Source organism: Mandrillus leucophaeus, unplaced genomic scaffold (genome assembly GCF_000951045.1).
Source record: "Mandrillus leucophaeus isolate KB7577 unplaced genomic scaffold, Mleu.le_1.0 Scaffold10, whole genome shotgun sequence".
NCBI classification, from domain to species: Eukaryota; Metazoa; Chordata; class Mammalia; order Primates; family Cercopithecidae; genus Mandrillus; species Mandrillus leucophaeus.
This window is the reverse complement of record NW_012098098.1, coordinates 5,379,685-5,403,902: the sequence shown is the minus strand read 5'-3', so window position 1 is coordinate 5,403,902 and position 24,218 is coordinate 5,379,685. Positions and strand designations below refer to the sequence as shown.

Sequence of the window (24,218 nt, the reverse complement as noted above, 5' to 3'; positions counted from 1 at the left end):
GGCAAACCTGCTCCCCACCAAGTCCAACCACACTGGGGTCTTCTGCAGGGAAAGCGGCCCGTTAAGCACACTGTCTTCCTTCGCTGTTACGATGGATCCTAATTAAATCATTCACCTGGGGCCTGCCAGGGAGGGCATGGTGACAGAGAAAGCTTACAGGAAGCTAGGGGTGTAAACACCAACCATGGGACACAGGTTTCTTCAATTGTGAAATCTGGAAATGACCAGAAACTTATAATGCAGCAGAAGCTCTCAGGCATGGCCCCCACATCTAGATTCCCAGGCGCGGACCTAACTGCCCGCCTGCAGCGCTCCTGTCTGGAACAGCACAAGGGGCCGCCATGCGTCCTAGCATGGGCTGACCACGCCTCACTGTTCTTCACGGGCAGGTCAAGGTTCACACCACATAAAATAAGCGCTGCTCAACGAGTTTGCCTTCACCATCCCACCCACCCCCCACCTCCCGCCTGCCCATTCTGTGCCCATGACCCTTATGTGCTACCAGCCCATCTCCAGTGGGGTCAGCGACAGTGTAGAACCAAACACCATGCAGAGTACAAGGCATGCCCGTGTGGGGGCCACCACACCCATGGACACAGAGTACAGGGCATGCCTGTGCGGGGACCACCGCGCCCATCGGCACGGCAGGAAGGCTCAGGCTGGAGGAGGAGCCAGGCCTTCTACAGGACATGGGCCCTTAAACTCTGGGCCCGCAGCTGCCGTGCTGTGAAGAAGACGTGAGTGTCAGGTGAGCACTGACACCGTCGCGTGGCTGCTGCGGCTGAGGGGCTGCAGAACTGCCCAGCCGGGCGACCTGCACACCCTGGTAAGCGTGGGCTCTACTGAGCCCAATTCTTCAGCAAGCGCCTCCTGAGGAGGACTCCGCTCCTCCCGAGGGCTGACGGGCACACCCACCCTCAGCAGCGCCCGGGGAGCAGGGAAAGGCTGCTCAGACATCTAGGATTTTAATTCTAAGCACTGAAGATGGATGGCATCAAGACACAGGTGGATCACCAGTGCTGGGTCCACAGGAAGGAGAGGAACAGACCCAGAGACAGCAGCCAGAATGTTCCCAAAGGGCTGGGCAGCAGTCAACCACCCAGCTGGAGGTAGAACAAGGAAAAGGTCCCGGTCGGGCATGTTCCCAAACCAGGCGGCACGGAAGCTGCGGGACCAAGCCTGCTCCGGGACACAGGGCCACCTTCCGCCTCCTGTGTTCAGAGCGAACAGCCCATGGCACCACGGGCTCCTGTCTGGGCCTCGGCCACCCTGGGGATGTCAGCACAGCCGCACCCTCAGGCGCTTCCGCCTGCGAGGTCTGGAGATGCTGGCCAGGAGCCTAGCAGGCCATCCGCAGAGCACAGCAGACCTGCACCTTGTTTCGGCGGACGCCAGGGTCATGATGGCCCAAGGCGCTGGCTCTGCCCCAAGCTGAGGCCTTTGACAAGGGGCAGGGAGCTCTCGAGCTGACAGGGCCCCCATGCTCCCCAGCCCACAGGAAGGGGCTCCGTGGAGGGAGCACAGGGCAGAGCTTCACTTCTGCCCCTGAACTGACAAACATTTCCACAGGACAGTCTCCAGAATCAGTTGAAATTTAGAACTGGGGCAGGATCTACCTTCTCACCTTCACATTCATGGTGCGTGGGAGACGTGGAACCCTCAGATGGGCATCCGTGTCCGATCACATGCCCTCCGCACGGGAGGAGTCACAAGAAAGCCCCGGGGCCACGTGTGTCCGGTGGCAGCGGCAGGCGGCCGTGCCATCACTTCAGTGTCCCGGCGTGGGGCCCCAGACTCACCTGCGCCCCGGCCGTGTGGTCGCTCACTGGCGCCAGCTGCACGTACTGAACCTGGATGTCGCTGCCCTGGAGCGGCGATCCATCCACGCCCGCCGCCGCGGGGTCCGAGGAGGCCACGGCGATCAGCTGTGCACCCTGCAGCACCTGGAGAGACACAGTCCCGTCAGTGGCATGGCCCACAACCCACGCGGCTCCGCAGACTGCACACCCTGAGCGGCAGGGACACTGCCTCAGGGCCACACCGAGGACTCGGTGGCACATCCTGTCTCCCCATCACTCTTGGGTCGCGTCAGGTCCAGGGAGAGTGTCACTGAGCCTCTGCTGGATCTGTAACTCCCCCTCAAGCACCTACAGAGCGGACAAAAGGGGGAAAAAAAAGCAAGGCAGAGCTTCCAGAGAGAGCAAAAGCCAATGCCACAGGGCCTCCTGGAAAAATCCCAACGGCAACCATGAAGAGCACAGGCTCCCAGAGCACCAGTCAGGGCTCATACCCAAGCCAGCACCATGAGGGAGGCTAAGACCCAAACCCTCCCCATTCCCAAGGCAGAGTCACCTCAAGGCCTCAGGGAGAGCAAAGGTGGGCACTGAGAACTCAGGAGAAGCTCGCAGGAAAGCGAGGCCCAGTTCCAAGAGGGGCAGAAGTGAGTCCTGGTGGCAGAGTCCCGCTGGCCCTCCCGACCTTCTACCGCCTCCCAGAGTGTGGGATGAGAATGGGGGACAGGTGAGGGGCCCCTGGGTGGGTTCTGGTGACCCCATCGCCTGTGAGCACCTACACCCACTTCCCACTCAATCCACCAGGCGCTCCAACAGCCAGGCAGGCAGCTCCGGGGTCAAGAGGGCCCAGGCAGGCAGGTGGGCGGCCCCAGCTCTGAGGCACTCGACATGGGCTGTGGGGTCTTCACTTGAGGCTGCGTCCCACTATGGGAGGGCCAGGAGATGCACCCCACAACTTCCACACAGAACTGCACTCTACACACTGAGAGTCTCACTGGTGGCCCTGGGAAGAACAGCAGCCCCTGTCCCAGGGCGCCCCACCCCATGGAGCCTGGCCACAGCGGGCCTCCCGCGGGACCTGCCCTGGATGACAGCAGCACTGCACAGAGCAAGCATGGCCCCTGCAAACACACTGCAGAGACAGCCCCAGACCAGGGATTTCACCTACAAGTGCTTTAAAGACTAGACTTCACCTACATGTGCTTTTAAAAATAGTTATGTTTGTAAGCAAAGTTCACCTGCAATGCTAGAAGAGAAGCCTTTTAAAGACACAAAGTATAGTTTACTCTACACTGAGGTTAGCAAAGTATGGCGCCCAGATCAAACCTGCTGGCTGCTTTTGTACAGCTGTGAGCTGAGAATGGCTTTTAAATGATTTTTAATGACAGAAAAAAATGCAAAAAAAATTTTGTGCTACACGACAATTCTAGGAACCTCCATCTTCAGTGGGCATCTACAGGCCTGCAGGCCTGCCACATGCTGGCCTGTCATGACCCAAGGGCCATGCTGAACAGCTGTGACGAGACCAGGTGTGCCCCCCAAAGCTGAAAACCCATCCCCTCTGTCCCTTTACAGACAAGCCTGGCAACCCTGCCAGCCACCACCTGCGAGCACACCAGCCTTGGGGGATCAGCCTTGGGGTACCAGCCGAGCCATGAGAATGAACCCAAGGAGCGTCAACCTTCTGCCTCGGGATTTTGTTGTCTCAAACAGATGCTATACTAGAAGGAATATGGCTAGAGTCAGAAACAGATGCTATACTAGAAGGAATATGGCCAGAGTCAGAACGTCCTGCTGGACTGTGGGGTTTCTTTACCCGACGGCCCCTACTGCAGAGGCCTCTGAGTCCAGGTGTCGGACGCGGGCCCGGCGCGGTCCCGGGGATTCATTCATTGTGCAGCTGGCCCTTCAGCACCACAGGGGTTAGAGGCACTGACCCCTTGTGCAGCTGAAGTCACGTACAGCCTCTGACTCCCCAGAACTTAACTACTAATAGCCCGTTGACCAGTGGCCCTACCGAGAGCAGTCAGTGAGCAGGTATTTCATGTGCTGTGGTGCGTACCATCTACTGTATTCCTCTAATAGAGTAAGTGAGGGAAAATGTGGTATTCAGAAAGGCACAGGCAGGAGGAAATACGGTTGCTCTTCATTAAGCAGAAGCGGATCTTTATTAAGCAGAAGTGAATTGTCACCCAGGCCTTCATCCTCACTGTCCGCGTGCTGACTGGGGCTGGGGGGAAGAGGAGGAACAGGAGGGGATGGCCTTGCTGTCTCAGGGCAGCAGAGGCAGGAGAGAGAGAGGAGGTGGAAGAGGAGGCAGGCATGCTCAGTATAATTTTTATTGAAAAAAAATCCACGTATAAGTGGATCCTCATAGTTCAAACCCACATTGTTCAAGGGTGAACTGTAGTCTTCCAAGGAACAAACGTTAGTCTTTTGGTGATGGACAGAAACAGCAGAGCATTGTGAAGTACGTGCATTGACATCAGAACACTGACAAAGGGGCTACTGGTCCTTGGGTCCAGATGCCATTTACAGAGGAGAAAGTGAGACCTGGGCAGGGGTAGGGGCAGTTTAGGGGCTGGACTTCCATCACACAGCAGGTGGGGGCAGAGGCCATACAGAAGCACCTGGGTTCCCGAGGTCCCACAGCGACAGCACGCCATTCGGAACCCAGCCTGACGACGAGCACACTGAGGTTTCTGGACTCTGTTTCACAGGATGGGGCAAGCCCACTGGAGCGCCGTGCATCTGGGCCTGGGGCCGCAGCTGGGCTGGGTGCAGGGATAGGGGCAGGAGAGGGAGCAAGTCCCTATCAGCCGCAGAGACTCTGACTCAGACCATGAGGCTGGGGATGAGGGCGCCCAGGGAGGTGGAGCCCCTGGAGAGAGGAACTTCTTCCCGAGGAAGGAAGGGAGAGCAGACGTTCCTGCCGATGTGCAAACCCGCCAGTAACTTTTCAGTGATGCCTGGGAATAGGCCGGGCAAGGCTGCACTTGGAAAGGGGGCAGGGGAGGAGCTCTATACTCAGTTCCACCATGCACTGAGGCAGTCGCTCTGTCCTGCATGGATCTGCAGCCACCCACGTTCCTGCCCCAGACCTGGGCTGGTGCCCACTGGAGGAGGCAGCCAGCATCCGCACTGGTGGGCTCTTCTGTGAGGACCTGCCAAACTGCATTTCCCACTCATCACAGCACAGGCCCCGAGAAAGTTCCGGAAAAAATATCCTCAGGGGCTGTCCCAGAGGTGTCTCAGGGCTGTGAATAAAGCAAGCTGCCTGAACCAGTGTTTCTCAACTATTCCTACCAGGCTGAGGCCTTGAAAACTCCTGACCTGCAGGAAACGGTCTGCCCGGCGCAGGGACTTGACTGGTAACTCCCAAGCATCCACCCACCTGCCTGCCCTCCACGACAGCAGGGGGACCCTAGCGCAAGCTCAAGGTTCACGCCAACCAGGTGACCACCAGGAAAGCCAAGCCTTGGGCAAGCAGCAAAGGAGCACACGGCAAACCCGCGCCTCCTCCATCCCCGGCTCTTGGGAGCCTGTGCCACAGCCGGAGCTCTGCAGGGGCCACAGGTGGGCCGAGTGCACGACGCTTTCCACTTCGGGCACCTCTGTCGGACACCCAGCTCTAAACCACACGTGAAAACGGAAACGAAGTGCATGGCCACACGCAGAACGGTGCCACTCCAAGCACCTCCTCATCACATATGTGGCGTGTCACGGACTGACGACAAGCAGGCAGACAATGGGGGGAGGGCACGTCTGTTGGGGATGGAGGGGGTACTGACACATTGGATGCTACAGGGAGGCCTCGAGCGACGTGTAACTGTGGGAAAGCAAGGTTCAGCTGGGAACACTGCCAGGGTCCCCTCATCTCAGGGTGTAACCAGGCAGGAAGGACGGAGTGGGGAGTTTGACAGGTTGGGTGGAGACCTGGGGTTTCCCCTGGGGTGGAGCAGGGCGAGGTCAGTGACAGGGCGGAGGACCAGGACTGGGGCAGCTGGCTGTCCAGAGCAGGGATGGCTGGAGCACGGCAGGGTGAGCGCTGTGAGGCGCAGGGAGGGGCGGGCACTGGGGAGCAGCTCTGAATGGGAGCAGCAGCAGCTGACCCCTTAGATTTGGAAATAGTGCCAAGGAAATATAGGACTCTGAAACTCTGGCATAAAATACCCACAAAGTTATCTCAAATCGGGTTTGAGCAGTGGCAGTGCAACAGGTGAGGTGGGGCTGGCCTAGAGCCCCTCAGGACACAGACCCTGGGTCCCGCCTTTGGCTGGGGGGGGGGGGCGGGGGCAGCACGCAGCAGGGCACAGGGTCACAGCCTGGGTCCAGCTCGAGTCACCTCCCTGAGGGAGGCCCCGGCGCAGATGTGGTGTAGGTGGGAACCACCCAGCATTGGGCAAGACACCTGGGCGACATTGGCCGGGGGCTGAGAGGCCAAACAGCTGTGACGCCCCACACCCAGCCCAGCGACTCTGGCCCCCTCGGCCCCATGAGACCAGCCACCCAGGCCAGTTGGCCACTCCACTGGCATCAAAGCAAAGAACACACTGAGTGGCAGGCAGCACAGAGCTGCAAAGGGTTAAAGGTCAGCGGTCTCAGCTTCCCCCACACACCTAGGCCCTAGGACCCTGCCACGTGCTGTGTCCAACACCAATTAATAAAAAAGTGAGTGTGCATTCCTATAACTGGGTTTCCAGGCAAGTACAAAACTCAGCAAAAAATTTGCCTGGTACCTCCATCCAAAAATGTCTAGGTCGCTGTGGCAACGTGCCCCAGCCGACGGCTCTGACCTCTGCCGGGCAGAGTCACCCAGCCTCGCACAGCCACTGACAGCACCGCTGCCTCCCCTCCGCCCTGGAAGACCCTCAAGTCTCCCAAGGGAGTAAGAGGAAGCACCAGCACCACTGGGAGCCGCGTTTTGAAGGCTAATGGCAAAGACACACACAGGCAACGTAGGCAAGGTTTGGCACCTTTGGGGGGGGAAAAAAACTGAACAAAATGATTCAATGTTTTGAGTTTTTCAAGAATCTATCAACAGAAATTTCTAGTTTCATCCTTGATTTATGGAGTAGGATCTTCTCATTTCTGCCTCAAAACTACATTTTTCCTGGCAATGTGGTTTTAGTTTACGTGAACGCAGCTCAGCTGAAAATAAACAGAATTTTAGGAAAAAGGAGCAGGAGGCACTTGTTTTTGGGAACAGAGGCCAGTGTCAGAGACCGAGTCCAAGCTGGGTTCCTTTGAGCGCCTCCTGGCTGTGGGCATGGCCGAGGCCCTTCACCAGGCAGCCAGGCCCGCAGCGCCCAGCAATCCACAAGGCAGAACCAGTGCCACAGAGAGAAATGACACCAAACTCCCAAGTTTCACTCAAAGGAAAATTACTGCCCGTTGGTAATGTCAGCCTTGGGGGTGAGGAATGTTCCCTGGACATTTACTTCTCGTTAATACATGTATTGGGCAGTTCAGTTCCACATTCGTGAACCTTATCTCAAGAGTCTAAAAGCTGTGTACTCTGAGGGACCCCCCGGCAGGGGGCCCTTTCGTGAGGAAAGGCTCTTTTGAGTCCTCGGTGCTCTAAGGAATGTGTCTGGAAGAAGCCCCGTCTGCCCCAAGGCCACCTCGCATGGTCACAGCTCGCCCTGCACCTGCTGCAGTAGCGGGACGGCGGAGGCTGCTCGGACGCTGTCCCAGGCGTGCAGAAGTCGCAGGCGCAGGTGTACACCCTCTCCCGCTCCCGTCCCCACCAAGAACCCTAAGTTGGGCAGTGGACCCAGGAGGGACAGGAAGGAGGTAGAAGGCAAGCATGGCGGGGGGTCCTCCCAGAGCGGAGCTGCTCCGCTGGCGACACTGTGGGGCTGGGATCCTGCGGGCTTCCCGGGACTGGGGCGCCCTTCCATACCTCGCTTTGTCTGTGCTCTAGCTGAGCAAGCATGCAAGCTGGTCCTGCCCACCAGCCCAGTTCTCCTGAATAAAAACAAAAGCAAAGCCGGTCCCTGTTCTCCTCCCTCCTAGGTTGACCAGTTCAGTCTGAGGGAACCATCGCCACGGTGCTACCAATTTTCTGAACAAAAGATGGCGAGAAATCCTTCCCCCCAGTTCCTGTCATGTCTTCAGAAAGCACCTGCAAGCGCATCTCACCCCAGCTGGCTGTGCTAGGTAGAGCTACCCACCCCACAAAGACACCCAGGTCCCAATCCCTGGGCCCTGTGGTATGACTTTACATGGGCAAAGGGACCTCACAGATGTGGCTCAACTGATCACCCTCACATGGTGAGATGACCCTGGATGGCCAGGTGGGCCCAGTGTCATCACGGGGGTCTTTAAAAGCAGAGGCTCCTCCCAGCCGCAGAGGGTGGGGGAGATGGGATGTACAAAGGACTCACCTGGCCACTGCTGGCTTTGAAGACGGATGGGGCCAGGAGGCAGGGGATGCGGGTGGCCTCTAGAAGCTGGAAAAGGCAAGAAAACGAATTTTCCCCTGGAGCCTCCAGAAGGACCAACCCTGCCTTGCTTTCAGCCCACTGAGACCCAGGATGGGCTTCTGCCCTCCGGTAAAGCCATGGGGTCTGCGGTCGTCTGTTACGGCAGCCACAGGAGCCTCCAGCCAGGTCCCCAAAGGGCTCTTTATTAAAACATCAAATTCCCAAACAGCAAAAACAACAGAAACAAAAGGCCTAGCAGTCTGTGCCTTCAGGGCGGGCTGGCAGCTGCAAGGAGAGCAACCACTCTTTTCCATTAGAAAGAGTTTGCACCGTAGGAGTTTTTAAAAGCCAAAACAAAAACTGGAGGAGAAAAAAAATGAACCGTCCTCTGACTCGTGTTCCCCTGGTGGCCACTGGGCTCTAGCTGCTTCCCAGGGCCTCCTAATAGCCTGAGGGCCATGGCCCTCAGAAGCTGAAGGTGGGGTCCTGGCTGTCTCCTGTCCCAGCCGGAGGAGTGCCCTGGGGGCAAGAGAGGCAGCATCCCCACCCGCATGCAGGTACCAGGCTCCCATCTAGCACTGCCAGCCATGGGGGCCTCCACGGGAGTCTCTGTGTCTGGAAAAAGCATCATTGTTTTTTAAGGGAGGAAGGCATGTCCAGGAGGGGTCCCCAGGCCTCCTCAGTGAGTGCCACGTGGTACCACACAGGCACCCAGTCTGGCGATGCCCTCTCCTCGGCAAACCCGAGTGGAGGAAAGTCAAGGGGACACATGGCCAACCCAGTTCTGGCCTGGACACCTGGCTGCTTCCTACGAGCATCTGTCCACGGGAGGCAGGTGAGCTGTTTTACTCATTCAAGGCCCACTCACTTCCTGAACCCTAAGTGAATGGGCACATCTCTCCTCCAAACAAAAGCCACTCTCCCAGTTCCATGATGCCACCACTGCTTCCAAGGGTGCTAAGGGAGATGAAGCCACTGTCCCTGACCACAGGTAACCACAGAGCAAGAAGGGTGCAATGGACGCACAGGGCGGTGGGAGCGCTGCCATGGAGGCAGGCCCCGCTGTGGACACACACCTGCCTCACCATCCACCACCTCGCTGTCCACCCCCTCCACTCTCCCCCTGCTCCCCTGCACCTCTCAAGCCCCCGATACCTCCTGCCCCAGCCTCGCGCTCTGTTGCCTCTGAAGAGAGACCCCGACCCTGGTCCCCCAGTGCCAGTGCCTGCTTGTGGTTGGCCCCCCCAAGAACACGAGTTCCAGGGCAGCAACAAGGTCTACGCCTTTGTTCCTCACAAAAGCCTCAGTGCCTCTTTCTTCAAATCTTACACGTACATTAAGTGTTTCGCTCATTTCTGAAAAACTTATCAAGACAAAATCAACATAGAAACATTTGAAAGTCACGACTTTTCAAATGCATTCCCAGTTGAGAACATTTTCTACTTTTATTTCCATTTACCACTTGGGTATGCCTACCTTCATTGTTATTGTAAAGCTGCAAAGTTAGATTCTGAGGTTTCTGACACTGTAATTCTTCCAGTGTAATGAGCTGCATAGATCGTGTGAAAAGTCATGTCGCTGGCAATGCTGGCAGGAACATCATCACTGTCAGGATGCCATGACGTGCCTTCCACAGCCAGAGGACGGCAGAACTGTCTTGGAAACCAGCAACACGGTTTCCCAAGTCTCATTAAGAAGAGCTGTGATCTGATCTTAAACTCATCTATCAAGGGATCTTTTAAAACGTAAAGTGATTACAAAACCAACACAGGAGCTTGTGCACAGAAGGCGAGATGAGAAATGACCAGCGGTCACCCCACCGAGGGGCTGAGGGTCCTGGCTGGGAGGGGACTCACTTTCTCTATGGACCTGGTGGATTGTTTCGTATTTTTGCCATATGTGGATTTCATAATGAAACACTGAATTCCTATTAACTAAGCAAGGACGCCAAGCCGGGCCATGGGGGAGGGCAGGGAGGACCACGACAACACAACTCCTCCTTCCGGGACCAGCGCCCAGGCCAGGGCAGAAAGCGTCCATGTCGAGTGGGGGAGGGCCAAGAGGTGAGAGCCGAGGCACTGGGCCTGGAAACAAGGGAACCGGGGTCAGGGGCAGATACTGAAGGGCAGTGCCGTGAAACGCGCAGAAATGAAGGCACGGCGCACCCTGAGAACAGTCATGCAGAAGGCGGCGGTGTGCCCTCCGTGTGGCTGCGCTGCAGCAGGCTGAGGGCACCTCCATGCACTGCGCAGCCTCTTAAAACACATGGGAGGCTGAGATACAATCTGTTGATTTGGACTTGATTTTAAATTGGTAAAGAGTAAAACTCAGGGGTCAGATCTTAAATGCGAAGCAGCAAAATGAGGTCGTGCCAGGGTCCCCGCAGAATGCTGCACACCCCAAGATAAGTGCCCTGGATCCGCGCAGTCGATCCTGCTGCTGGGAGGACGGAGCCCCGCGACGAAAGGAACCCCAAGTCTGATGCAGGCCTTCAGGGGTAGAGCAAGCTGGGCTGAATTCCCACTTGGTGCCCAACAATGAACATTCAATGCTTTCTTCCCTCTCCCTGCCGGCTTTATGTCTGGAGCCCGGCCCCGGTCTGAGGCATTTCCGAACCGGCTCTGGAATGCAGAAACCGCTCACGGGAACGGACAGTGTCCTGGCTCCCAGGCTCCAGTGACGCCGGCCTGCGGCTGAACTTCAAGCGGACTTCCCAAAGGACAGCACCTCATCATCTCGAGGGAGGCTTGGGGACAGGGCTGGAGACACGTGCTACTTTCCCAGCTCCATTCAGAGGGTATTCCCCTGAACATTTCCGAAACCGAGCCAGCTGTTTTCAGATAAAAGAAAGTGGCAGAAGGTAGGAATGGGAGCAGCCGACTGAGGGAATCCCGGCCTAAAAGCACTGCATTTTGAGCACACACATCTGGTTTCCTCTATCTACTGAGAATGCAGAAATTCTGTGTAATACGTAACTGAGATCATGCTAAACTGGTGTAACTCTAAGGTTAATGCAAGAAGCCCAAGGACTTCTCAGTACCATTCAGATACAAAATCCTGAATCTAACCAAGACTCCACTCAGGCGCAACGCAAACCAAACCAAAGAGCCCCACCCCCCATGCGCTGAAAGGATCCACTGTGAACACTGCTGAAGTGTGTGGACAGAAACAAGGATGAAACCGCTAATCCACAGGGGTGCTGGAAAAGCCAGGAAGACCTTTGTGTTTGTCATTCAGCTTTGAATCCAACTTGTTAAGGTATGAGGGAAACCTAGATGTTCATTTCAAAAGTAGCTTCCTCATACTAGAAAAATGAGGTGCTCAGGCCGGGCGCGGTGGCTCATGCCTGTAATCCCAGCACTTTGGGAGGCCGAGGTGGGTGGATCCCCTGAGGTTGGGAGTTCGAGACCAGCCTGACCAACATGGAGAAACCCCATCTCTACTAAAAATACAAAATCAGCCAGGCGTGGAGGCACGTGTCTGTAATCCCAGCTACTACGGAGGCTGAGGCAGGACAATTGCTTGAACCCGGGAGGCAGAGGTGGCAGTGAGCTGAGATCGCGCCATTGCACTCCAGCCTGGGCAACAAGAGCAAAAATTCTGTCTCAAAAAAAAAAAAAAAGAAAAAGAAAAAGAAAAGACAAAAACAACCGAGGTGCTCAGAGAAAGAGGCTCATCCCAGTGATGCCCCCAACTGGCCTAAAATCTTTCTCCTATGTCCCTACAGCAAATGCCAAAAGGCCACATCATCATTCTTAAGCCTTTAAACCCACTGATGGGAATACTAATACGTGTCCTTAAATTCCACTTCTAATGCTTTTCACAAACCAAATCCCCCATTAGTGGATGGTCAGAAACAGCACACACGGCAGGCCAGCGCAGGCAAACGCAGACACCCGTTCCTCCTCCAGAACAAGAAACAGCACACAGAGGCTTCTTGCAGACCTCAGGGTTTAAGTCAGCTGATCCAGCGTTTGAGAAAATCATCCTTCGGGCCAAAAAGGCTAAGTTTCAAAGCTAACAGGCTAACAGCTATAAGCCAGATTTACAGCTCGGAGCGATGGCAACATGCCCCAGGGGACCCCACAGTCACACAAAGGTGCCTCCTGGCAAGCGGCACACACAGCAGTCCCCACACACGGCAGTCCCCACGCACGGCAGTCCCCACTGGGCACAGCAGCCCCCACACACGGCAGTCCCCACGCACGGCAGTCCCCACACACGGCAGTCCCCACGCACGGCAGTCCCTACTGGGCACAGCAGCCCCCACGCACGGCAGTCTCCACGGTGCTCCGCAGCTGGCTCCAGCGGTTCAGCATGAACCTCAAGCACAGCCTTGGTAGAAGGCAAAACAAAGGCTAAAAACTCAAAGGAAGGGGAGTGGAGGCCTGCGGGTGCCACCCACCCCAACCTTCCAGCAGGGCGGCGCTCCTGGGAGTGACCTTAACCATGTGTGTGTCTTGGGGTCTTCTGACTGACTGGGGCAGGGTGGGGGACACTAAGAACACAACCAAAGTCAACCCCGAGGCCTGTGGCACTCCCCATGGACCACAGGTCTCTGGCTTCTGGATGGTGAGAGGGAGGGTGGGTGGGCAGGAGATGAGGAAGAGTGGGAAGAAAGTAAGGATGTATCTGCATGACGCGTGCACAAGCCTCCCATCGCCATGGTGTTGCTCAGGCGTCCCCAGGAAAGGGAGAGGGGCAGGTCAGCGAGCCCGGCCGGGCTGCCATCCAATTTCACATCTCGAGGGCTGAGAGGCCAGCCCAGAGCTGACGGTGAGAAGAACCTCTCCGTCCCCGCAGAAAGGGGCCACCTCCGCGTGCCTCCACGCACCCTCCAGATGGCACCGTTCTCGTGGCTCTGGTCATTTCTTTAACTTGGAAAACTTACTGTACGGCACAAAAAATACGTTTGAAGCCACTGTGATAGGGCAAAAGAACGAACTTCTAAAAACACGTGACCCAGCGTTCCCGCTAAGCTCACTTCAGTCGGAAGCCTCCGCACAGGACCGTTCGCGTGTCCAATGTCAGCTGCTCTCCCTCCTAATTGTGATGGAAAAACGCGGCTTTTAAACAGAGGGTGGGCCAGCCTTCCCAATCTCAGCCCCACACTGCCCATCCGAGTGGAGGAATGACAAGCAGGCCAGACCAGGCTAGGCTGGGGAGACCCAGAGAGACGCCTCGTCAGGTGGGCTCTGCCCGGAGGGCAATGCATGGTGGTCTCTGCACACACTTCAAACTGTGTTATGCTTAGAAACACGGCCTCGCCACTTGTGCCGACAGGTGGTCGCTATGCACTGGTGGCTAACAGCACCTCTGTACACTTCTCACACGAGCCGCTCACACGTCAGCACCTTCGGCCGCAGCAGACCATCCCTCACTTGGGTAAGTCTGAGCACCCACCATCTGCAGAGGAAGGCCCAGAGACGGACGGCTAGGCCAAGCCAGTCTCACCACACGCTACACAGAGAACCCCGCCATGTGCCAACCTCAGCCCTCCTGGGGTGAGTGTGTGCAGGTCTGGGGGCTGAATGTGAGCCTTCCCCACCAGGCTATGGCTCCAGGTGACTCCACCCCAACGGCAGGTCTCAAGTGCACCTGACCTAGGCGCATTCAGCGGGGTGTCCATGACCGTGCGGTCTCACACAGGGAGCAGAGGAGGGGGCCTGGCGTGTGTCACGTCTGACAGTGAGGTTGGTAGGGCCCGGACGGGACGCAAGGAGTAGCACACGTCTCTGTCGGGAAGCCCCAAAGCACCCAGAACCTCACCAAACTCACATCTTCCTGCAAAAAGCTTCATCTGTGTTGTTGGGCCAGGGCTCAGCACACGCCTGCAGGAACGTGGGGCCGAGGCGAGGCAGCGGCCATCATTCTGCCGAAGATGGTATGGGGGTGGGGAGGGTCCTGTGGCCTGAACCATGTCCCTTGAAAAGCAACTCTCAAGAACTTCTGGTACCTGTGAACTTGGGCTTAACTGAAAACGGACTCTGCAGACGTGAGTTACGGTAAGGCCACGCTGGGCTCAGGTGGGCCCTACCCCAGTGACAGGGGCCTTATAAGAAGAAGCAGATCTGAACACAGAGAAGCAGAGAAGGGGCAGAGATTGGAGCCGTGTGGCCTCAAGCCCAGAACAGCAAGCACTGCTTGGGAAGGGCGTGCCCCCTCGCCACAGCTTCATACACCTCCTCCACCCTACCCCGCCCCACCCACGGCCCCGCCCTTACAACAGAGCCTCCAGAAGCAGGCCCTACCCACACCTCCTGACATGGGGCTTCTGGAATTGTGAGGGAATGGACTTCTGTCATTTCTAAGCCCTGGGGTGGGGCTCACAGCCCAGGCCCAGTCTGCCCACTTCCAGGTCCTCAGCGGGAATGCGGTAACCCCACGCCTCTTGGCCACCTGGTCTTCTGTTGCCAAGGCTTCTGGTCTATGGCTTCCTGAGAACATCCTGAGGGCCCCCTCCTCCCACGTGTGGCTCCCCGCAGCAAGCTCAGAGGGGAGTGCCCCCTGCCCTCATAAAGGGGGATCTGAAGACCTCCCAGCTGCCTCTAGACACCCTCTCCCACTCCTCCCTTGCAGGGCGGGTGCAGGTCTACGGGAAGCACAGCTGTGGCAGCTTGACGCTGCCATGGATCCTAATAGAAGAGCTGCTAACATTCAGAAACAACGAGCACAGATAGCTTAAAAAGCCAAACTTAAAAAGGCATGGTGACTCACGCCTGTAATCCCCGCACTTTGGGAGGCCAAGGCTGGCAAATCACTGGAGGTCAGGATTTCGAGACCAGCCTGGCCAACATGGCAACACCCCGTCTCTACTAAAAAAAAAAAAAAAAAAGACAAAAATTAGCCGGGCATGGTGGTGTGTGCCTGTGATCCCAGCTACTCGGAGGACGAGGCAGGAGAATCGCTTAAACCTGGGAGGCGGAGGTTGCAGTGAGCCTAGATTGTGCCACTGGCCTGGGTGACAGAGAGAGACTCTGTCTCGAAAAACAAACAATCAAAAGCCAAACTCCAATTTCCAACTCAGAAGAACCTGCCCTTTCTTCAGAAGGACTGCTAAGTAGCCTGACCCAGCTGTGGAGGACTGAGACATCCGTCCCTTACATGCAAGGGGCTGTGGCGTTCACCCAACTCAGCACAGGCAAGGGCAGCTCTGAGGTTTGGGCCCCAACCCACCCTCTGGGAAGGAGCGTAGCCTCGGGGCACCCTCTCTATCTGAGGCAAAATCCCAGAAAACGCCACATTTAGGCAAGAGCTACGGTGAGAGACACATGGAAACTGAATAGCCAAAAATGTTTTCAGGCCTAAATCCCCTTTCTGCACGCACAGGAAGGTGCTCCACCCCAGCATCTCAGCAACCTTGAGGCCTGCAGGTGATGCACCGTGGGAGCAGCATGTGATCAACACTGCGTGTACAAAGGGCCCCAGGACCGCGCCATCCTCATGGCCCGACAGAGCAGGATTCACGTCGGTTCTCCTGGAACCATCAGAACTCTGGCTGCCCAAGGACGCATGTCACACGTGTGGCTGATAAACCTCTCCTCTCACAGGACTCGGCAGGGAAGCCAGGCAGAGCCTTCTGCCCCACAGTGAGGGGCTCCCTCTGGCATCTCACCGAGTGCCTGCCTGGGGTCTAAGCTGCTCCCCAGGCCCCGGGTGTGGAGGAGACACAGACAGAGGCCCTACCATAGGTATGCACAGCGCCCCAGGGCTGGCTGAGAAAATACATGTGGGCCCATGACCCCTTCCCCTTCCCCTTCCTCTTCCTGCCAGGGCTCCTGTGCTCATGCACCTGTGGGAGCGCTCGGTTTTGGATGACGTGGTTCTCCCGGCTGCAGTCATGGCTACCTGCGAGAATCTCACAGGCCAATCTCCAGGGAGGTGTCCAGGCTCTGCAGCGGGTTTAACGCACCACCTCCCGTTTTCCGCAGAAACCCCAAGCTGCATCCTCAGCCCTGCAGGCGGAGAGCGCTGGCCTCCCTTCCTGTTAGAATTCCATGTGGTGTCTTCAGACACTCACGTTGGGAAAGAAAAGCTTGGTTTAAATGTGACAATTGCTCATCTTTACTCAGTTTGTTCTTGGCAAGTAATTTTGAGGTCAGCAAGTGGCCATTATCAAATCAATACCAAGAGTCAGAAACCCCTGCAAATGTTTTTCAGGTTAAAAATATTTCTCCAAACTTTCTCCACGTGAAAAACACCTAAGCAGCAACAATGACAGCTCAGCCAAGAGCAGGCGCCTCTGGGAGGAGCCGGCGGGGAAGTGGCTGCGCCCGTGACCTGCGTCCGGATGGTGCTGCTTTCAAGCCATTACTTTCTTACACTTGCATGAAAAACAAGAAACCAAAAGGAACTCTCCATGAGAAAGACGGGGTGGGGAGCAGACTTCATCATGGTGATTCCAGTCAGAAACGGCCACGGTCCAGAGAGAGCTCAAGCTAAAGTAGTCACGCACGGACACATCTGAACTGAGCTTATTTTGTAAAATGCCGTAGTGAAGACTGTAATCACTCATACTGCAACCAAGGCGTTGGCTTTCTCGTCCCACACAGAACTGTGAGGGGAATTCCTGCAGGTGATGCCAGCCATGAGCTGCCCTCCACAAACACCCCGGACGCTGCCCTGGCCCCGCAGGCCCTGGCTGAGCGAGGCTCACGTCCTCCCTCGACAGGAAGGAGAGTGTCGGCCGGCCTTCCCTGCTCTCCTCGCGCTGTGGCCCACAAACCCACCGCCTGCTGCCTGACCCTGAGGGCATCGACACAGGGAGGGCGCAGCGCTCCCCTCCTCAGTCTTCAGATGACAGGAAAGAGAGTAGGACGCCGACTGCACAGTCACGTGCCCCGCATCCTGCAGCAGCATGGCCCTGGGCTCGGCAGGGTCACACATCGACAGCAGCATGGCCCCGAGCAGGGCTTCAGAGCGGGGCGGACCGGGCCTGGGGCTCTCACCCCTGCCGTCCACTCCCATGCGGTCCCAGCACTGACCCAAACATGCCAGGCTCCTCTGCCAAGTGAGCACACTGAGCACCTCGTGAGCTGGGTGAGGAAAGCCTTGGGAGTTAACATGGGGCTGCTAGGGCTGCTGACCACATCGCAAGGCCAGCATTTGGGCCAGTGTGAGACCTGCGGGGCCTCACCCAGGTGAGGCCCAGCACCCTGAAGGCAGGTGTGAAGGAGACCTGCAGTTGCCCCACACAGGCCCTGATAGTGGAAGCCTGGGGAAGGTGGGGAGCAAGTGCTCACATGTAAAAGGGAATCTTAGACATGTGAGTCGGGAGGGCACAGCCCTGCATGGACAACACGGCCCTCTGGTGTGTGTCCTGCTGGGTGCCAGGCCTAGAGTCCACCGTGGACAGCACGGCCCTCTGGTGTGTGTCCTGCTGGGTGCCAGGCCTAGAGTCCACCGACCGGCTGCAGTCTCCGATCACATCCTAACAGCTCAGTTGTCAGCCCTATGGATGCACTGCTCAGCCTAACATGAGCAGGTGCAGGGACCACAGTGGGTTTGCTAGGAGGACCCAGGTGCTGGGTGGTTGGCATGGAGGTTATCCTGTGATGTTATTAATAGCTCCAATTTGGGGCCAGGTGCAGTGGCTCACGCCTGTGATTCCAACTCTTTGGGAGGCCGAGGCAGGTGGATCACTTGAGGTTAGGAGTTCGAGACCAGCCTGGCCAACGTGGTGAAAATCCGTCTCTACTAAACATGCAAAAATTAGCCAGGCATGGCTGGGCGCAGTGGCTCACGCCTGTAATCCCAGCACTTTGGGAGGCTCAGGTGGGTAAATCACGAGGTCAGGAGATCAAGACCATCCTGGCTAACATGGTGAAACCCCATCTCTACTAAAAATACAAAGAAATTAGCTGGGCGTGGTGGTGGGCACCTGTAGTCCCAGACACTCAGGAGGCTAAAGCAGGAGAATGGCAGAGCCTGCAGTGAGCCAAGATTGCGCCACTGCACTCCAGCCTAGGTGACAGAGCGAGACTCCATCTCCAAAAAAAAAAATTAGCCAAGTGTGGTGGCAGGCACCTGTAATCACAACTACTCAGGAGGCTGAGGAAGGAGAGTCACTTGAACCTGGGAGGTGGAGGTTGCAGTGAGCCAAGATCACGCTACTGCACTCCAGCCTGGGTGACAGAGCGAGACTCTGTCTCAAACAAGCAAGCAAACAAAAAAGCTCCAATTCTGCCAGTGGGGAAACGGAGTCCCGTTAATGGGGCTAACTTATGTGCCCAAGATTGGAGAGCTGGCGAGAACAAAGCAGAAGAGGCTTCGAGTGCAGTTCTCCCCAGCTTCCCCCAGACCAGCCCATCGCGCACGCTGCCTGTGGCAGCCAGAGCCGTTCCCTGTCCAGGACAGAAACCTTAGGAAAAGGGGAAGAATGGCAAGAGAGCGACACATGTCTCTAAGAAACTTCAAAAGCTTCACTGGACTTTCAAAAAATATTTCCCTGTAAAACAGCGAGGAGAATTATTTAGCCAAAACCCTGCTACTTCAGCTTGTGTGATGAAAGGAATGTGACTCCACTTCTGTTCTGTTCCTGGCCGCCCACCTGCTCATCACTCACGTTTCCCTGTGGCTGTACTCCAGCGACCCTGGCGGCACTGCTGGGAGCTCAGGTCCAGCAGAACATCTTCCCGGGAGCCAGACTCAGACTCGCCAACCAGTTCCCCTGCTAAGCAGACTTTTCAGGAGCCCAGCTTTCTCCTCCCTACAGCAGCAGCCCTTCCTCAACAACCCAGGTGCTGTGTCTCCTTCACTCTCAGAACCTACTGAGGACCAGGTGTGGCCTCCTGAGGTTTCTGTGCTTCTGGCTTCGTCACACCCGCCTTGCCTCCCTCAGCTGCATCCCTACTCTTCTTAAGGTCATGCTCTGCCACCAGCAGGCGCACGGTCCTCAGCACTGCGGTACAGGGGTTCTGACCAGGCAACATCGCTGATCCACACCCGGCGTGAGGGATACCACTGCAGGAGCAGCTGCCAAAAGCAGGAGAGCGGCTCAGGGGCCGACCAGGAGGGAGAAGGAAAAGCCGGCAGGGGCCCCTTTATGGGCTTTTCGTTGATCTCACTTTGGGAGTCAACGTAAACAATGCCCTGAACGTTATAAATAAGAGATTGTCTACACATGAAAATAATTCCTGGGTTATTTTTCTACCCTTGATGCATATTTTATGTCCAGAGCTAATTATGCAATGCAGCCAAGAGCAGCCATGGGTCCAAGCTGCTTCTTCATCACAGCCTCCCAGTCCCATGGTCTCGGATACCACAGGCTCCCTGCAAACCCCGGGCAGGACACACGTTTCATCTGGGGCTGCGACTCCTTAGAGAAAATGGAAACAACGATGGTGGTGGGTTTCATTAAAACTTTGCCAAGTTCCCCTGTACTGCCTATGTGAGAGGAAACAGCCCGTCCAGTGGTCAGAGTAAAGAGGAATCCCTCTGAGGCTCTGGTCTGTGGATCAGAAATGGCCCCTGTGCTAGAGTCACTTAGGAAGCCACAGCACTGCCGTGGAGCTGGGCCCTGCTGCGGACCAAGCCACACTTCTACACCTAAGGCCTTACAGGGCCCAAGGGGGAGCTCGGTCGACGAAGGCGCCTGACATCAGCACGTCCCGGCCCTGCCTGCCGTCCTCCTTGGGCCACCCGCGTGAAACCCGACAAATCACAAGCTCCCGTTTGAGGAAGAAAAGGATCTTTGTTCGCGCTGTCCTTCAGTTTCCCAAAGGCCAGTGAATCAAAAAACATAAGCTTCTCTTTCAGGCATCTCAACACACTCTTAGCACCAGCTTTAACGTTTTAACCAGGCACCGGCACAGTCCTGCATCTACAACTTCTAGATGAAAGATTCCTCGTAAATACACAATGAATATAACAGCCACGCAGCGGTTCACTCTCAGAGTGAAAAAAAGGTAGGAAATTATATTACGCTTGAACCCTTTCTTCCCCTGTGTAACTCCGCCGTTTCATAGTTTAAGGGGACAGGAGTGTGACTTCAATCAGGCTCCCTGGCCCACACCAAGCCTCGGCGCCCTGGCTTCTCAGAACACAGGCGACCACTCGCTGCCCCGCACCGAACTGTCCAGAAAGCGCTCCCTGCGTGCCCCGCACCTCCTCACTGCGGGCATCCGGCCAGCACCACTCGCCCTGGCGTCCAGGGTGCGGGGACAGGGCCAGCGCGAGTCACTGCACGCCCCCGCTGCCCAGGCGCCCCACCCCACCCAGACGCCCTCGCCATCTCTCTTACTTGTCAGACGTCAGATTGTCTCGCACAGTGCCACGACTCCCCTTCTGGGATGTAAGAATCAGGACCCAAACACTGCCAACACGAAGGGTGTGAAGAACATTCTTCCAATTTTACACAACGTGGGCCAGAGTGCGTGCATTTTGCAAGAGGGAAAAGCCGGGGCCTAAACAGAATCAGCATAAAGCGACCTGAGGGGTGTTTTCCACTCCTTGTTTCTGGATTCTGACAACGTGAATGTGTGGAGGGGACCCCAAGAGTCTCCAGGGCATCCCCCTGGAGAAGGCCACCATCCTTCCTCCAGAGGCCAGGAATCCCGGTACAGCAGTAACGCCCGGGTTTCCTTTCGTCAGCAGCTGTTCTGGTAGCCTTCCAGCAGATAATTCTTGGGGCAAAAGGGTCCTTTACACAGCCATTAGCTGCCCTGCACAGAGGCACCCACAGCAACAGGCGCGCCAGGCAAGCTCTTGGGTACTGGCCTGCACCCCACATTGAAGCGTCCCACACCAGCTGTGTGAAGTCGCTAAACCCCCACAACGCGGCAGGCCTGCCCACCAGAAAAGGCAGACACGGTTCAACAACGGTGACAGAAAAGTCTCAGAACACCCAAAGAATCACCAAAACCACCTTATTCAGAAAAACTTCTCACATTTGGATCCTACCAAAAGGATATGTAAAATTATTCAGAAGTCACACTTTTTCTGCTTATTGAGTTAGAGCTTTAAATCAGTACTGTTCTGTATGTTTTCATGATTAAAGATCTGGTGAACATAAGCCATAGTTTTAAATGGCTCAAACGAGAGTATTTCCAAATATTTTGTATTCATTCGCTCGACGATCACTCAGCACTGCCAATTACACCACACCGGGTATGAGGAGGAACAGAAATGGATACTGCCAAGTACACCACACTGGGCATGAGGAGGAACAGAAATGGATAAAATTTGTTTTTTACATTATTTAAACTCTTTTACTTAATCTTTTAAAAATATATTTGAAAATGGCAAAATTGATCAAAAACAATCTTCGAATCATCAGGCCTGCCACCACTCCTGATGTCACAGAGTCTGATGTGGGGCTAAACAAAAGGGCCAGGGGGGTGCAGGGGCCAGCGTGAAGCGTGGCCAGAGCAGTGGGAGCATCTCAGGAATTGTGATAAAGACACTTCCACTTCAGCTAACAGCGAGCCCTTCAAAGGCACCATTGTTTCAACTGAGTAAAACACTGAAAATGTACATTTCAGTCATCATTTCATCTATGTTCTCTCTCTAAAAAAAAAAAAAAAAAAAAGAGGGAGAGCGAGAATACGCTTCCCAGCCAAACACTTTGTCCAGCTTGTCCTGGGCCCTTGCCTGACTTAAAGATTCTTCTATGCTGCAACCACAGACAGTGTCCCAAGAAATTCAACAGGACAAAAATGATAGCCCTCAGAATAGTACACCTATTTCACTGACTAGTCATCACTCAAGCCTGAAACTACCTTCCTTGCTGCTTGCCAAAACAGACCAAGAAGCTAAGGAGCAGACAGTCCCTGGAGTTAAGCAGCCACTCCACACTCTCAGAACACTCTGCTGCATACGACAAGCCTGTTATGGGGCCACAAGGACCCCTTCAGCGTCAGAGCCACAGGCAGGAGACACCACGGTCTCCCTTTGTAAGTCAGGGTCCCGCCTCCCCAGACAGGGCAAGGAACCTGAAGAGCCGGCTGTTCAGGTGGGCCTGAGCCCCCCAGCAAGGCAGCAGGAGGCATGCGGGCAGCTCCACACCTTTCCTAGGCGGTTTCTTGGGACGAGTCAACACCAAACTCACTCCACTTCTGACCTTTTATGGTTTAAATTACATTTTCCACCCTTTCTGGTAGGGAAGGCTTTTCCATAAGAGATTAATTCCCTGAACCACTGAGAGTCTCCAAGATTTCTGCCTGTGTTTTGGCATGCGATGCAGGAATGTATTTTCTTGATGGCAGCATTTTTATTAAACGTGACACAGGGTGTGTGTCTAGGAAAGCAAGATGATCCTCCCTCTGTGACAAACCATTTAGAGTGGCCTAAAGTCTCCTAGAAATACAAGAGGCCATTTTTCAGCTATACATAAAGACACCCTGCACACTCACACTCCTCCTCCTCACTCTCTCCAAAAAAATCCTACACGTAAAATGTTGGACATTTCCCATGTCTTCTAATCTTTTTCCCAGCTGGGTCTAGAAGGCCTTATTTCATGGAAAAAGATTCTGAGGGCCTCTGAAACTTACTCTTAAGCAAAGTATCAGGAGAAACACAAATGCCAAAGATGGGAGAGAAGGTGAAAAGCTTCAGGGTCACCAAATCTGCTGTCAGCTGAACCCTAGTCAAGTCATCACACATGTACGCAGTGGGAAGGCCCTGGATCTGTCACTGCTTTGCTAACTATGTATGTGTCATGTGTACGTACACACATTCGATTATTCAGGGGTGTGTGTGGGGAGGGGGTGGGTGGGTGTACACATTAGAGATGGGTTTACCAGAACATACACAAAATACCTCCTAGCTTTTCCAGGGATTTCACATTGTTTAGCCTATAAACATATATAAGCTCTCTTTGTGCAAATCTTAGATAACATTAGCTATATCTGTTAAAAAAAAAAAAAAAAAGGCAAAAAAGGGCAAAAAAAAATCCCAGTATTAAAATACACATGTACTAGAAACAGTACTAAATAATGTCATGATTCACGATCTAAGCAGCATGATTAATACTCAAGCCTTGAAAAGTTTCCCATGTGACTGAAAATCTTCCAAATACAGAGAAAGAATTGACCCAGATTTGAACATCTCAATAGATATAATATCCCCTAGGAACAGCGTTTGGTACTAACTGTGCAAAACATACTGCACATTGGATTCAATCTGCAGAATCCAAATTCAACACTGTGAAGTTTTATCCTGAAGCAACACTGAGGACCTTCCATTTCTATCACACCTAAGCCACTACTCAAGGCCCACATAGTAAGGCCAGAAGCCATGCCCACTGACCCTCCATAAAAATTCCTGAGCTGGGCAAAGGAGGCACTGTCATTTTAATCTCAACAGGGAGAGGGTGAGAGGCCAAAAACAAGACAGATTAGAACACAACTCAGGATAATCAGGAAATTAACTTGACTCCTTGACAGTGCTGGTGCTGTTGATGGCTGTGATAGCCCTGGGAGTGGTGGTGGTGGCAGAGGTAAGGGCAATGGAGAGGGTGACAGGGACGATGGCAGCAGAGGTCACGCTTGTGAAAGATGAGTTGTTGTTGGTAGTGGTGGTGAGGATGAGGGACATAATGGCAGTGGCTGTTAGGGTGGTTGTGCTGATGATGATGTTGATGGAGATGACAGTAGAGGTGGTGGTGGTAGTGGTTGTTAAGGTGGTTGCATTGATGATGATGATACAGTGGTGGAGGTGGTGGTAGTGTTTGTCAGAGTGGTTGTGTTGATGATGATGATGGAGATGATAGTGGTGGAGGTGGAGGTCGTTGTATTGGTGATGATGGTGGAGATGGTGGTGGTGAAGGTGGTTGTGTTGGTGGTGATGATGGAGATGACAGTGGTGGAGACGGTGCTAGTGGTTGTTAGGGTGACTGTGTTGGTGATGATGTTGGAGATGACAGTGGTGGAGGTAGTGGTTAAGGTGGTTGTGTTGGTGATGGAGATGATAGTGAAGGAGGTGGTGGTGGTAGTGGTTGTTAGGGTGACTGTGCTGGTGATAATGATGGAGATGGTAGTGGTAGAGGTGGTTGTGCTGG

At 55.0% G+C, this 24,218-nt stretch overlaps 1 protein-coding gene across 1 annotated transcript in view; it reads right to left on the bottom strand.

The window, feature by feature from the left end:
• Window positions 1-1,339: 1,339 nt before the first annotated feature.
• The window catches only part of BANP (BTG3 associated nuclear protein), a 133,972-nt gene continuing 111,093 nt past the window's right edge, over window positions 1,340-24,218 (bottom strand). Inside the window, exons 12-14 of the mRNA XM_011972408.1 lie at window positions 8,183-8,248; window positions 1,800-1,943; window positions 1,340-1,438 (exon numbers count right to left, since the gene is read on the bottom strand). Coding sequence (XP_011827798.1) covers window positions 1,340-1,438; window positions 1,800-1,943; window positions 8,183-8,248 — 309 coding nt within the window. The remainder of the gene's footprint in view (window positions 1,439-1,799; window positions 1,944-8,182; window positions 8,249-24,218) is intronic.